General features: G+C 43.2%; 1 protein-coding gene across 10 annotated transcripts in view; it reads left to right on the top strand.

The window, feature by feature from the left end:
- Positions 1–14,737, top strand: part of Apbb2 (amyloid beta precursor protein binding family B member 2) — a 331,462-nt gene that overhangs the window by 229,570 nt on the left and 87,155 nt on the right. For all 10 annotated transcript variants that reach the window (XM_077110214.1, XM_076865348.2, XM_077110217.1 and 7 more), the window contains 3 exons: positions 8,765–8,827; positions 9,218–9,303; positions 9,404–9,464. In XM_077110214.1, coding sequence (XP_076966329.1) covers positions 8,765–8,827; positions 9,218–9,303; positions 9,404–9,464 — 210 coding nt within the window. The remainder of the gene's footprint in view (positions 1–8,764; positions 8,828–9,217; positions 9,304–9,403; positions 9,465–14,737) is intronic.

Here is a 14,737-nt window from a genome sequence, read left to right as displayed (position 1 = left end):
CGTGGGTTAGGTGTTCTAGGGAATAAAGGAGAATCAAATTAGCCCCAGTCCTGAAGGAACTTGACATAGAGAGAAGTTCTTCTCCCGTTCTAACCTGGATGCATCCAGGGCTTCTTCTTGGTACCAACAGGGACCTTCCAAGATCAGAGCCGGGCAGGACTTGCATCTGCCCTCACTAACGGCAGATGTGCCCTCCTCCTTAGCTGTACAGAATTTCTCTTGGCATCTCTGTTAGGATCTTTCTCCATTCCAGGGCTTCATTCTTCTATCCCGACCCTTTAATCGTGTTCACCGACAGAATAACCTACAGTCTTAGAACGCCAGGGTGGGAAGAGGTCATCTGGTAGCAGCATCCGTGTGTTACAGATGGGAAAACTGGGGTGTAGAGAGGACAATGACCTGCAGCAATGCTGGGTCTGACACTCAAGAGTTCCTGAATTCTCCTTTATCCTCAGCCAGAGTTCTCGTCACTCAGCACCCCTGGCTTTGGAGTTTCAGTCTACTTCCTCTCCCCATTGACTCTGAGGTGTGGAAATCGGACTAACTTTGAGGCACAATTCCTAACCCAGGAGTCTCATGTCCTCTGTAATTAGAAGAAATAAGTCTTTCTTTAGCCAGCCAAGGCCAAGGCGTGGGTGTGGTGGAGTCCATGGAGGGTCATCCGAAGTTACATACCTTGGATTTTTATTTCTTTGCTTCCTATGGTAGACTTTGTTTCCATATTGACTGCAAAACACTCACCCAAGGCAGCTGGCCTGGGTGAAACTTTCAGGTGTCAGAGTTCCTCTCTAATCCCTGAGCCTCCTGGTGCCCACTCTTGTCTGTTCTTCCCCCTCTATGTCTGCTTCCTACCCACATCCCATGCATTGCTCAGTGCCTCTTTCCAGGCTCAGAAGGGACACACCCCATTTTCCTTCCCTCTTGGAGTTCAATCTTGGTGTTCAATATATCCCCATAATTCAGCCTCATCGTTGCTTTTAGGGGTTTGTTGGGTCTACAGTGTAGCTCAGCAGTAGAGTGGTAAAGTGTCTGCCTGTCGTACACAAGGCCCTGGACGGCATCCCCTGCACTGCAAAAAAAAAAAAAAAAATTTCAGGATATTTTTATAAATATTATTTCTTTTGACTGAATGATGTTCCTATGGCAGGAAAGACAGCTATTATGTTCCATATGTAAGAAAATAGAGTCTGAGGGTTGAGTAGCCATGTAGCTGGTATTAGAGTGGGGAGACATTCTGTCCCAATTCAGCCCTGTGCTTTGCGCCCCCCCCCCCACTATGTGAATTTCCACCTTAGGCTGTTGCCACTCCTCTCTTCTGCTGCTGACCATGCCATTATACTAGCAAAGTCTTATCCCTCCACAAATCTTTGATAATTGATGACTATTTTTAGAAGTTTTAGAAACAGGGACTCGTATCCAATCCTTTCATAGACTGATGGGACAGGAATTCTTCTGATTCGCCTTTCGATGGTTTCCATCCTGCTCATTCTCCCCTCTGTACCTGAGGCCATCCATGGAGTCAAAGAACCAAGCAGATGTAAGAGGGACTAAATTTAAAAATCAGAGAAGCAAAGGGATGAGCAGGGAGAGAGGGGAGGAATGAGAGAGTTGGAAAAAGACACAGCTGCCACACACCGGGATGTGGGAACCCTGGTGGTGATGGTAAACCACAGAGATTTCCAGCTCCAGGCAGTGTCTGTCGCTTTCCTCTCCATGAAACAGGCACCTGGGACTCTAGTTGTCACTCCCGTTTTACATTTGACAACCCTGAAACCCAGAGATGCCAAGGGCTTACACAAGCTATCAGAGCTGCTCCATGGTAGAGTCCACCCGACTTCAGGTCTGCTGACCCCAGCCTCACTCCAAGTTCCCAGAACGCATCAGGAAGCCTGCAGACTCAAGTCTCTTTCTCATCCCGAGGAACAGCGCTGTCACACGCGGAGCCTTCTAGAAAATGGCTTCTCTTAATAGCACCACTTCAGGTGCTAATGACAGCGGAAGAGAAATGAATGTTTCGCTAACACCATTTCTTTGATCCCTAAATAGAATCTATTTCAACTAATCTTGAAACATGAGCAAAGGCAAAATGTTAAAGGAGAGAAGAACACTTGTGTCATGTTAGAAATGCATATTTTTATTCAGCTTTATCCTGAGCACAGTTGGGGGAAAAAAATGAATCAAATAAGTGCCAAATCTGTTGACTTCACAAAAGTTTAGGACTGAAGGCGTCCTTACAGTTTGAAAATTCCACGTTTCACATTCCAAAGTTCACTCGGGAAGTGTGAAGCACCATGGATAATGTTTCCACCACACGTGTCGGCCGTGTTTTTTCAAAGTTTACAAACGGACCAGGAAACATTTGCCACCAAAATTGGCATGTGGTGCTCTTCCCCACCCAAAGCCATTTATTTGTTCAAAATTACCTCTCAAATTATTTGGGTGTTGAATTTTAGATGAGAACCACACAGAATGTTTTTATGAATAACTGGCCCACAGTCAAATCTTACTTACAAATCTTTTTGAGTGAGAGACCATCTGGTTCCTCCAGAATAGAGGATGGAGAAGGTGGCAGGTGAATCGTTCCTCAGAACTATAACCTCACCTTGGTCGTGAAAGCTCTGTTCCTGTTGAAGCCCTCTGCATGGCCTCTCTGGGTGCTCTGAGCAGTTAGTGCCCAGGAGGGGCAAAGTATATTCCTTTAGAACCAGAGTATTTCCATGTAGACTTGGAAATAAGATGATAACATCAAGGGCCATTTTGGCATCATTTTACTGAACTTCTTGACAAATCAAGACTTTTTAGACCTGGAAAGAACCCTGGAGATACTGCGACAGTCTTTCTCAGCCTATGAGCTAGAACAGCAACCAGGAAGATTTCTGGGGACTTGTAAAATGTGTGGGACCTGGAAATCTGCTTTTTTTTTTTTTCCAAAGACAGACAGAGAGAGAGAGAATTTTAACATTTATTTTTTTTTAGTTTTCGGCGGACACCACATCTTTGTTTGTATGTGGTGCTGAGGATCGAACCCGGGCTGCACGCATGCCAGGCGAGGCGCTACCGCTTGAGCCACATCCCCAGCCCCAGAAATCTGCTTTTTCATAAGCTTCCGGGGGACTCAGTGCTAAGTGCTATGTAGGGAACCAGCCCTGTAGGGAACCAGGTCTCTTATTTTTGTGTGTCACTTGCTCTTAAATTCTTTGGCCTCACCCCAGTGTCTCTCGGGGACTGCTGCTCTCCATCATCTGCTTTGAAAGCTCCTTATTCCATCTCATTTTTTCAAAGTGTCATGACCTGGAGCATGTTAATCTCCCTCCAGAAAACTGTGAGAGTCGGGACCTGGTGTCCTTGTCTTATGTCCCCAGACCTGGCACAGTTCGTGGTAGTGATAAAGTTCATGAGATGTTTGCTGAATGAAGGCGAAACCCAGCCTCAGAGAGAGGGAGCTTTGACTGGTTTGCTCTAATGGCAGAGCCAGCGTTAGAACCATCCAGAGTAGAGTGTCTACATGATGCTGCTGCTCAGAGATCTAATTGCACAAAACTCTGTCAGTCTTACTAGTTTTTAAAAAATATTTTTTATTTGAAGATGGACACAGTATCTTTATTTATGTATTTTTATGTGGTGCTGAGGATTGAACCCAGTACCTCACACATAGGAGGCAAATGCTCTGCCACTGAACCACCACCCCAGCCTCGGTCTTACTATTTTTTTTTTTTTACTTTTATGAATTGTGTTTATATAATAAAACATATGCTATACAGTTGTCTTCCCTTATCCACAGGGGACACATTCTGAAATCCCTTAGTAGCTGCTAAAATCTATCTGTACCAACCCCTAGATGGACTGCAGTACTGCAGCAGTCAGTCTGACAGCCAGGACAGCTACTAAGTTCCAGCACAGGTATATACAGCACAGGTGTGTGGACAAACTGAGGGTTCGTTTCCCAGGAGTGAGGAGGAGGATGGCATGGAAATTCATCATGATACTCAGAATGATGTACAGTTTAAAACTTAGAAACTTTATTTCTGTGTTTTCCCATTTAATATTTTTGGACCCTGGTTGATAGCTGATAACTGAAACTGCAGACAGCAAAACTGTGGAGAAGGGGAAAGTACTGAACTCTTCTTACAGCATTGCATCCACCCAAACCACAGAGAGTATTTGAAAATAAAGGGAAATTTGCACACACAAATGTACAGAATGCTCATTTAATACTGCCTGGCTGATTCCTTGGAATTCTGGAATTCCAGTATTGCAGGTTTTCCACCATTTCCATCAAGGCCACACTTGTTAGTCTAAAGTCCTTTTTTTTTGGAGGGCGGGGGGCGGGGCAGTGTACTGGGATTGAACCCAAGGGCACTTAACCACTGAGTCACATCCCCAGCCCCTTTTTATGTTTTATCTTGAAACCAGGTCTCATTAAGTTGTTTAGGACCTCAGTGAGTTCCTGAGTCTGGCCTCAAACTTGAGATCCTCCTGCATTGCTGGGATTATAGGCATGCACAAACCACAACCAGTGCGAGCCTCAAGTCTTGTCAAAACAGATTGAAAAGTGTAATTCAGACACTTCATAGTCATCAAACTCTCTGTCATGCAGGAAGAGAGAGAGTAGAGGATGAGGGAACTGTCATTTCTAGGGCACCTGTTGGTAGCCAGCCCCTGAGCGAAGAGCCAACATTCTTATCACAGGTTGTCTTCACTCTGATACAAGGTGTTCTTAGCCCTGTTTGATATATGGTAGAACCCAGGCCACAGAGCAAATGAAAGCAGAGTTAGGACTTGGACCCCAACTTTCCCACAGCTGGACTAGCTTCAGAGCTTTGGAAGTGACACACAGATGACATGGCATCTTCTGCCAGAGCCATTGCCAAATGTTTAAGTGCTCTCGTCCTCACTTGGTCCTCAGCAGGTTTAGCTCTCCATTCCCCCTGGTTTGCGTTTTGATACCACTTCCCAGAAACCTTCTGGGTACCCTGGCTTAGTTGGTTTTGTGTTCCAGTAACAGTTCCACAGACACTGGGTGACTTATAATGAATAGAAATTTATTGGCACACAGTTCTGAAGGCCAGAAAATCCAAGATCCAGGGCTGCCTCCGGCAAGGGCCCTCTTGTGAACACACAGCACAAGAGAGAACAAGCAAAAGAACTTGCAAACTTATGATCTTTTATAATTGGCTTTCATCCATTTAAGGGGGCGGAGACTCGGTTCAACCTCCTCCCATCGGGCCCCACCTCCCAATACTGCTGCACTGGGGGTGCTCTCCAGCACATGCGTTTTGGAGGAAGAATTGAGCTATAGTGCACGCTGAGGAAGGTTCCCTCGTGGGGACTTTCCCAGCCCTATGAGACTCCATCCTCAGGAATATCCTGTTGACATTGTCAAAGGATCAATTCTAATATTGGCCCTTTTCCAGCAAAAGGATAGTGCTTCATTTTTTTCTTTCTTTCTTTTTTTTTTTTTTTTGACTTGTGGAATTGCTTTCCAAGACCCCAGGAGAGAAATATGGAAGAAGCAAGCTGGCTTCCCTTAGTAGACCCACCCCTGCACAGTTTTTGCTTGGTGCTGATGGGTCACGAAGGGTGCTGTGTTCCAGACGGGGGTCAGTCTTCCCGTACACACAGTCTCTGAGGACCCAGAACTGCACACGATCATCATATTTAGAGTATGGGATGTTGCAGGCTGGGCAAGTTCAGGACAAGCACCAGGAGAGCATGTCCCCAGCCCTCTACTCTCCCTCTCAGGTTTGCATTTCGATAGCAGAACATCGCTTGGCTGTGCGAGGCTTTAGCTGAATTGCCTGGAAGGTTACCAGGTGGGAGGTTGTTGCAGATTAGTGCAGCTTTCCAACACTCCCCGTTCCTCCCGCCAGTCTCACCTGAGCATATGGCTTCGCCTGCTTTCCCTCTTTCATTGCTTTTTCTTTTTGTCTCTTCCTTTATCCCTCCCACCCCCACCACCCAGACTACCAACCCCGGTGGCCAGAGAATTTCTGTTGAACCACAGAATCTCTCATTGGTTGTTTTTGGAAAATTTTTATTAACTAAAATTATTAGCTAAATGTAGAAAACATTCTCTCTTATGAATTAAAAATATTTAGATGACTGTGTACTTCTTCAAATTTAAGAAAAAGTCTTTGTACTTCATTGACCTTCCTTTTTAAAAAAAGAAAAAATTATGGACACTTATACTGGGGAGAAAGTTTCTCATCTTTGACGTAAATGGATGTTTTTAAATATAGGAGGGAAAAAAGATCTTTGGCCCATTCCTAACTGAATAGCACCAGTTTCCATTTTTCCTTACTTGAGTTTTAAACTGAAGAGTCTCTTCAGGAGAGCCCATGTTATTGTAAGATTTTGGAAAAATCAGTGTATAGGGCCTTTGTTTATTTAAATCTCTAAAAGGTGACTGTTGGAAGATTGCCAGCTGACCTGCGGTTCAGCTGGAGAAGTGGATTCACATAGGCCTAGAACTGTAATCAGCTTTCACTTTACAGAGACTCCTATGTCCATTGAGTAAATACATAAAAAACATTTAAAAAAAAAAAAAAAAGCACATATGCACACAGAGACCTGTTTTTATTAAGTGCTGGAACTTTTCTGAATACTTGCTTTAGAAAATACTCTTCTTTTGCTAACACATAGCACCTCTGGGGTAAATTCTGATTTCAGATTTCTTTTTTCAGACACCCCTCCTTTTATTTATTTATTTTTTTAATTCCTAAATTTTTCTACGAGGACACAGTCATCTCAATTTCCTTTAATTCATCATCTGACATTCTTTTTCAAAGTTTAACTTAAGTGAAAAACAGACCCATCAACAAAGATGAAACTTGAAACCACATGTTCTTTTCTTGGGGAGATGGGGTCCTGGAGGTTGAACTCAGGGGCACCCTACCAGTGAGCCACATGCCCAGTCCTTTTTGAGACAGGGTCTTGTTCATTTGCTGTGCCTGGCCTTGAATTTGCCATCCTCCTGACTCAGCCTTCCAAATTGCTAGAATTACAGGTGTGTGCCACCAGGTCTGGTGCTTGTTTTCATTGTTAAACATAAAAATCTAACTTGAAATTTTAGTTTGTACTTGATCTCAGGTCCTTATCATGGGTCCTTATTACATCCTCTATAATGTCGACGCTAAACCTTTGGTCACTGACCCCTCCGAAAATATGAGCAGCCAGGCACAGCTGTGACTGCCTGTAATCTCAGCAACTCAGGAAGCCGAGGCAGCAGGATGCAAGTTGAAGGACAGCGGAGTAATTTAGTAAGACCCTGTCTCAAAAGATAAAAAGGGCTAGGGAAATATCATAGAGCGCCCCTGGATTCAATCCCCAGTACTGCAAAAAAGAAAGAGAAAAGCATGAGCAAGTTGGGCATCTTGGCCACAGGAGAACACCAGTGCATTGAGTCCCACACACATCTCAGGGTTTGCCTTTCCATCTCCACTAAGTTAAGAGTCTAAGATTCTCCTAAGTGAATTTTCTCCTCAGTGGAGGTTGAACACTGATAGAGTAAGGAGAGAGGTAAGGGCTGGGTTCCTGCCCTCTTATTCATTAAAAGTGATTTTTCGAAATAATAAGTATGGTGATCTTCCGTATTTTGAACCCTGCAGTTCAGGTGCCCAGTCCCAGAAAATAAACACAGCTACTGTGGAGTTGAGAAAATGGATCTCATTTGCAGTGCCTTTGCCTTTATTAAGACCTACAGAGTTTAAAAAAAAAAAAAAAAAATGCATCTTTGGATCATCTGAATTTAAATTTGTCTTCCCTTAGTGGTTTTAAAAACTGAATTAACATGAGTTTAAGGTGACGGGTCAATGCTCATTTCTCATTTCCAAAGAACAAAGTTGAGAAGTTACTTCCTTGAAAAGTTTTGTTGTTGTTGTTCATTTATTACCCAGGGCAAGAGATTTGCCTAACCATTTAGTGAACAGAGACTCACAGGACTGTCCTTGCATTTTATTAGTTTCATTTATTTCTGCAAATCTTAAGTGAAAAATATTTAAATATTCCCTTGGCATAGAAAAAAGAAAAGACATTCCTCATTGTCGGAGGTAGACAGAGGAGTAGTTGAGAGGCAGAGACCTGTTGCAGGAGTTTCCCTCTGAGGAGAGGCACCTTGCTTTGTGCTGTGATTCTGCTTAGGAAATCATTTAGTTCCTACGTATTAATCTCTCAGGAGGTTTGTGTGGCAAGGAAGGAGAGCATTTTATGAGCTAGAGGGATTGTTTAGAATGATTTTTTATTCAGTAAAACAAATTTCAGCAAGATATTGCTGTCAGTCTGTGCTCCTTACTAACCCTGTCTCCTCTTTCTGTAAGTGACAATAACTTGATCCCCAGATTTTTGTGTCCTTGGCCATGGGCATCCCCAGTTGACAAACTAACATGTTGTCATCCCTACCCGCTACCCCTGTAAAACAGTTCTGTCTGGTTAAGGTGGGGGGTGGTGTTCCTATGGAATTTAGGCATATGGTTTGCTTTGAAAACTACATTTAAAAAATCACTGTCTGGTTCTGATAACATTCAGTCATTTGTTTTGGTAAGTAATTAAAATGCCCTTGTCTCCCCCTGCCCTAGTCTACAGGTGATAAGCTAGTCTTAGAGTGAACTAACAAGTTGCTGTTAGAGTTAATTTGTTCCCTAACCCATCCTGTGAATATCAATGCTAACAACAGTGTCTTGTGTTTTTTTTTTTTTCTTTTTCTTTTTCTTTTCTTTTTTCTTTAAATCAATGTGCTTTTTTCCTGTGTGAATAATTACATGTCTAGAAACAGCCATGGAGTGATTTTGCTGTTCTGAATGGGGGAAAGATTAATAGTGACATTTGGAAGGCAAGTATATTGTCAGATTTTAGATCGTTCCATACGTTTTCCTTTCTGCATGGCTGCGGCTGTATGATTTTCTTCTTTGTAAATATCCTGCATTCTGCAGGGAGGAAGCGAAGGGGCTTCTGGCGAGGGGCGTGCAGTTCACACTCTTGTTGCCTTTTTTGATGTCTCCTGTTGTGAATGACTCCAAGCTGATGGCCCCAGGTTCCCTGTTGAGAACAGGCGCCTGTGCACCAAGTCAAGCCTCCAGCAGCCCTTGCATGCCTTGCTCTGCCTAAGCTCACACCACTCTCTGCCTCTGCGGGACCTTCGCTCCCCTTTAATGCTGGAGGCAATGTAACAACCCCCCACACACACCCAGTCGTACATTAACAAGGATCTTTTTTCCTCTAGGATTTGCACGCGGCCACAGTTAACCCAGACCCCAGTTTAAAAGAGTTCGAAGGAGCAACGCTACGTTATGCATCTTTGAAACTCAGGTAGGAAGGATGTGGGTGAGGTCTGTGATCGAAACGTGCAACCTTTGCAGCGAGTGTGCGCAATGGAATTCTAAGACCAGTTTTCTGGTTTTCTTTCTAGAAATGTCCCTCATGCTGATGATGACGATTCTTGTAGTATCAACAGTGACCCAGAAGCCAAGGTTTGTAAGAAAAATATATTCTTGCATCAAAATAAGGACTCTGGACAATGGCCTTCTTTTTACAAACCATCAGTCCAGAGCCACTTAATAAGTAATTATCCCTTGATCATCTCTATTTTTTTAATCATCTGGATTAATCACTCTAAGAAAATCCATAGGCCAAGTTAGGTTTGGGGTATGTCTAAATATTAAGACTGCCTGAATGTCACTGCATCAGTCCTTTGAAGAATATAATAAGCTAAGATAACAACTGCTCAGATGAGGGCTCCAGAAGCTTTTAAAGATACTTCTAGTGCTGCCCTGTAGAGGGAGAGGAGGTTGAACAGGCAGGATGTGAGACCCACCTCTGCCAGGGCAACCCGCACCTCTGCAGGTGGAACGACTTTGCCATCGCTATCGTGAACACTAGCTGGAGATACTGCTTTATGTTGAAAAGTGAGGGCAACCTGGTCTCCATTTTGCTTTGGAATTTCTGGTGGGGTCCCAGTGAGATCCTTATGGCCTTGTGGCCAATGCAATTTCACCGGGCCTCATGCTGAGAGGACCCCTTGCACGGTTTCTAATGTTGCATGGTTGCTGTCTTGAAATAATCACTTGTTTTGAATTTTTATTTTATAACTGAAGCCCTGTGCGATATTGCAGCATGCATACGGGGTTAGCGCCTAGGCTGTGCGCACTCTGGCCTCCCTGGCTGACTACCCAGGCAGTTCTTGCTCAGCTGCCTGCCCCCCTTGACACCCCAGGCCCTGCTCAGCCTCCTGATCTCTGGCTCCACTCAGACACTCCTACTGCCTTCCTCCTTCGGGTTTGGCCATGAGCATGGGGTGGATTGGAGGCAGTGTCCCATACTCTTGGCATCTCAGGATGGAGCATGTAGTGTATCCAGCAGGCAGCTCTGGAGTGAGCCTCTTGCCTGCCCCCTCCCCATCCACGTACCTAGTGTGTCCGGGCGTGATGTTGTAGGGCTCCTGTCTGTCATGGATCAGGGTGATGGGCCATGGGAAAAGGAGATTCCTGACTGGTTTCCTCACTGATGGACAGCAGATGGTGCCTCTGTGTAACAGCTGGTGATGGAACCCCGAAGCTGATGGCCTGTGCGTGTGCACCAAGACACAGGCAGAGCCTTGGGCACCTGTTGGGGGTTGGCACACCCTCTGCACATGCCCCTATGACTGAGGGAGGGCAGCACTAAATACAATGCAGAAATACAATAGCAAGAGAAGAGAGGGTGCAGGAGAAGGGAAAGAGCTTTATGTTGAGCACTTTCTATATCATTTCTTTTTCTGCGTTTTGAACAGGGGAGCCTCTGCATTTTCATTTTTCATGTTTCATTTCCACACTGTACAGCGGGTGCTCAGTGCTACCCGCTGTGGAATGTTCCCGTGTGTTCTTCGTCATCACTTTCTCCTCCGTCCCCTGGGCCATGGAGAGGAAAGGATCCCTCCAGACTTTTTTCTGTTTGTTCTAAATCTCGAAGTAGATCTATGTCTGTTAATACAATTGCAAATGGGCTTCCTTAGTAGTAGTTAAAAGGAGTATACCTTGCAGGTTCAAAACCTTGACTTCTTTGCCAGAAATTGTCATCTTGTCACCTGGTTCTATTAGGATCTCAGGGCTCCCAGTGGAATCTGCTGCTCTGAGTTCACTCAGCTTCCTGCTAAGCACATCACCATAGGATGAGCTGCTCAGAAGCAAGTAACATTCCAAACAAGTCCTTGGGCTGCTGCTAACAGGCTGGCTTTTAAAGATAAATTTTAAGACAAGGAAGGGATGCAATAAGACAGAAACGTGGGCTGTGAATAATTTGCTTTGCTATCAGGTGTTTTACAAGGGCTATCAGCAGAGGCTGAAGGGAGGGGGGAGGGGGAGGGGCAGGAAGCGCAGATCCACCACCGGCACCTTGAATGGGGCAGTGCTGTCTCTGAAGCCCTGAAATTGACAAGAGTGGGCGGGAGGGTAATTCACAGACTGGAGACAGAATTGGTGACGGGAATAGGAAGGCTGGTTAAATTATACTTAAGTGGGTGGGTTGGGTCTCTTTTTCTTCCTCTAGTTGTATTACTTACTGAATTCTTTATCTGCCCGCCTCCTGCTGTCAGTGTCTGTCCATAAACTTGTTCATGTTAATAAGGAGGCTCAGCTTTGTCATAAGTTACTGAAGCTGTGCTTAATTTTAAACCACAAAAGAAAAAAAGTGTATTGTATTACTTACTTGGATTCGTAAAATATCTGAGAAGACTTATAAGGACAAATGCTTTTTTAAAAACTATAGAAAATATAAAGGAATAAACAGTGCATCATGAGGGTTGGAACAATATTGACCAGAAAGGAAAAAAAACAGAGAGAAAAAAGAAAAAATAATACCAAGCTTTTCAGGTCACAGGATTTGCACAATTACTAAAATTGATCAGCTGCTGGTGGTTTGGGGTGGGGGTGGGGGGTGTCCTGGTGATCACAGATAGTCCCAGCTTACTATTGTTCTGCTTTATGATGGTACAAAAGCAAAGTATATTCAATAGAAAATATACTTGGAATTTTGAACTTTGGTCTTTCCCAAGGCTGGGGATAGGGTCAACAAGCCACAGCTCCCAGTCAGCCATGAGATCACCAGGGCACAAACCCATACTCTGCAGTGCCTCATGCTGCTGAGCTCCAGTGTGGGGTAGGTTAGGTGTATTCAGTGCCATTTCAACTTCACAGTATTTTCAATTTACAAGGGACTCATAAGGACATAACCCCACTGTACGTCAAGGAACATCAGTATTTGCACCGAGGTAAAATTCACTCTTAGGGTGAATGGCATGAACGCCTAAAAGGGAAAATCAGAATCTTGAAAGGACTTTTGCAAACCTCCACGTGCTTCTAACTACCACCCTACCACCCTGTGTTCTGGAGGTCCCCTTGTTATAGAAAGTCTCCACCAGCATTGAGGACTGAAGGCACGCCAGGAGGGAGAAGGAGTTTCTGCTTTGTATGAATCGCGCTGTGTATTAGGCAGAACCTTCCAATTCCTTAGTGAAGGTTTTTCTTGTGCTTCATTATAAAATAACTGAAAAATGAGTATTTATTGAGTACTAACTCTTTGCTAGGCATATTCCTAAAGCCTTTCATTCTGTTGACTTGTGCTCCCTTAAATTACAGAAGGCTATGTAGCATCATCTCCATATTGCAGATGGGGAAACTGAGGCCTGGGAAAGTAAATAGATAGTAAGTCATCGAGCCAAGATTTAAATCCAAGCTACTTGGCTCCAGAGCCTATGATCACTAGACTAACTTAAGAAATAAAAAAAATATTTTTTTTTCCCACACAAAACTTTATTTAAGGACCATCATGTGGTCAGTGTTCTCAAGAACATTGCACAGAAATTAGAATTTTGCCAGCTTTATAGCATTTCGTATTGGAAGCAAACAACCAGGCACAACTCATCTGAAGTAAATCAGTAGAGGACTGTGATAGCGTGGACCAGCGCTCTGTTCTGGCTTGAGACCAGGATGGACTGTGTGTGGATTGAATACCCCCCAGATAAGCAGAAAATATCCTTTCTTAAAAAATGGTATTTAAGGGCTGGGGATGTGGCTCAAGCGGTAACGTACTCACCTGTCATGCATGGGGTACTGGGTTCAATCCTCAGCACCACATAAAAAAATAAAATAAAATAAAGATGTTGTGTCCTCCGAAAATTAAAAAATAAATATTAAAAATTTCTTTTTCTCTCTCTCTCTTTAAAAAATGGTATTTAATTCTCTAGAGAAAGGAATTCTAAATATAGTCTGAGAAATGATTACTAAAAAGGTTTTTATAGAAAATTTCCTCCTTATTTCCTAGACAAAATTTACATGCTAGCTGGAATAGGCCTATAACTTCTACCACTCTGGAGCCTGAGGCATGGGGATCACAAGTTCAAGGCCAGCCTAGGAACTTATCAAGACCCTTTCTGAAAATTAAAAAAAAAAAGGAGGGGGTGACTGGGAATGTAGCTCAGTAGTGGAGCACTTTCCTAGCATGTGGAGGCTCTGGGTTCAATCCAGTACCACAAAAGAAAAAGAAAAAACTTACATGCCAAAAAATACAAATAATTTTTAGACTATCAGAATGTGGATACTTCTAGGGCTGGGGTTGGGGCTCAGAGGTAGAGCGCTTGTCTACCATGTGTGAGGCCCTGGGTTCGATCCTCAGCACCACATATAAATAAACAAAATAAAGATATTAAAAAAAAAAAAAAAAAAGAATGTGGATACTTCTAAACCCTACCCATTGTGGCATCTTGATCATGAGTTGTTTATGAAAAACTCTAAGTGAAAACTCTAAGTGCCAATGGCAACATATAATAACCATAAAGGTGTGTGTACATTCCCCAAGAGCAGAGTATTTTATAACTCTGGAACTGTTTCTTGAGTCGGCCTAACTTTTGGATACAGTGATCATGTTCTGTAGCTGATGGCCATATGAGCATAGGTTTGTGTGTCATTCTAAGCTCTTCATTTATTTTTCACTTTGAGATAATTATGGATTCATAAAAGAGTCGCAAAGAGTGGGTTCCCATATGTCCTCCCCCTTGTTCTCCCTATTATTAACACCTTCATAATCATGGTATAATTACTATAATAACTATAGATTTTTTTCCCACTAATACCCTTTTTCTGTTTCGGACACAGTTGAGGACTCTACATTGCATGTAGTGAGCTCTTTAAAAATTACTTCACATGTTTGTTTCCAGAATTCTCAGAGTTGTCATTCTTAGTTTCATCATTTAGTTAAGAGGACCGTAATCCATCTAGGCCTCCAAAGGCCTGGGAGCAGTTGCCAGTAACACAGAGCAGAGCCACAACTTCATTAAAAAAAAAAAAAAAAAATAGTTCTTTTTTTTTTTTCTTTTAAATGATTGCTTTAGTAGAGGTTGCTTAAAGTGATATTACCAGGTCAAAGGCTATCAGTTCTGTCACTTATTGCAAAATTGCTTTCCAGAAAGCCTGTGGTCACATATAATCTCATCAGTAATATCCTAGATTTTACCTCTTTGTCCACAACCCAGTTCACACTAGGCTTTGTCATTTTTATTTTTTTTAATGTTCATTTTTAGTTTTATTGCATGTGCGCTAACTAACTCCTAGTATGAGTTTCCTCCTCTTCTTCTACTTCTTTTTTTTTTTCCAGTACTGGGATTGAACCCAGAGCTTCACACAAGCTAGACACACACTCTCCAACTGAACTGCACACCCAGCCCTAAAATTTCCTCTTCTTAAAATTATCATTGAAGCTAGGTGTAGTGGAA

The sequence above is a fragment of the Callospermophilus lateralis genome, chromosome 8, assembly GCF_048772815.1.
Source record: "Callospermophilus lateralis isolate mCalLat2 chromosome 8, mCalLat2.hap1, whole genome shotgun sequence".
Taxonomy (NCBI): Eukaryota; Metazoa; Chordata; class Mammalia; order Rodentia; family Sciuridae; genus Callospermophilus; species Callospermophilus lateralis.
Note: the sequence above shows the minus strand (reverse complement) of the source record. Positions and strands in the feature narration are given on the sequence as shown.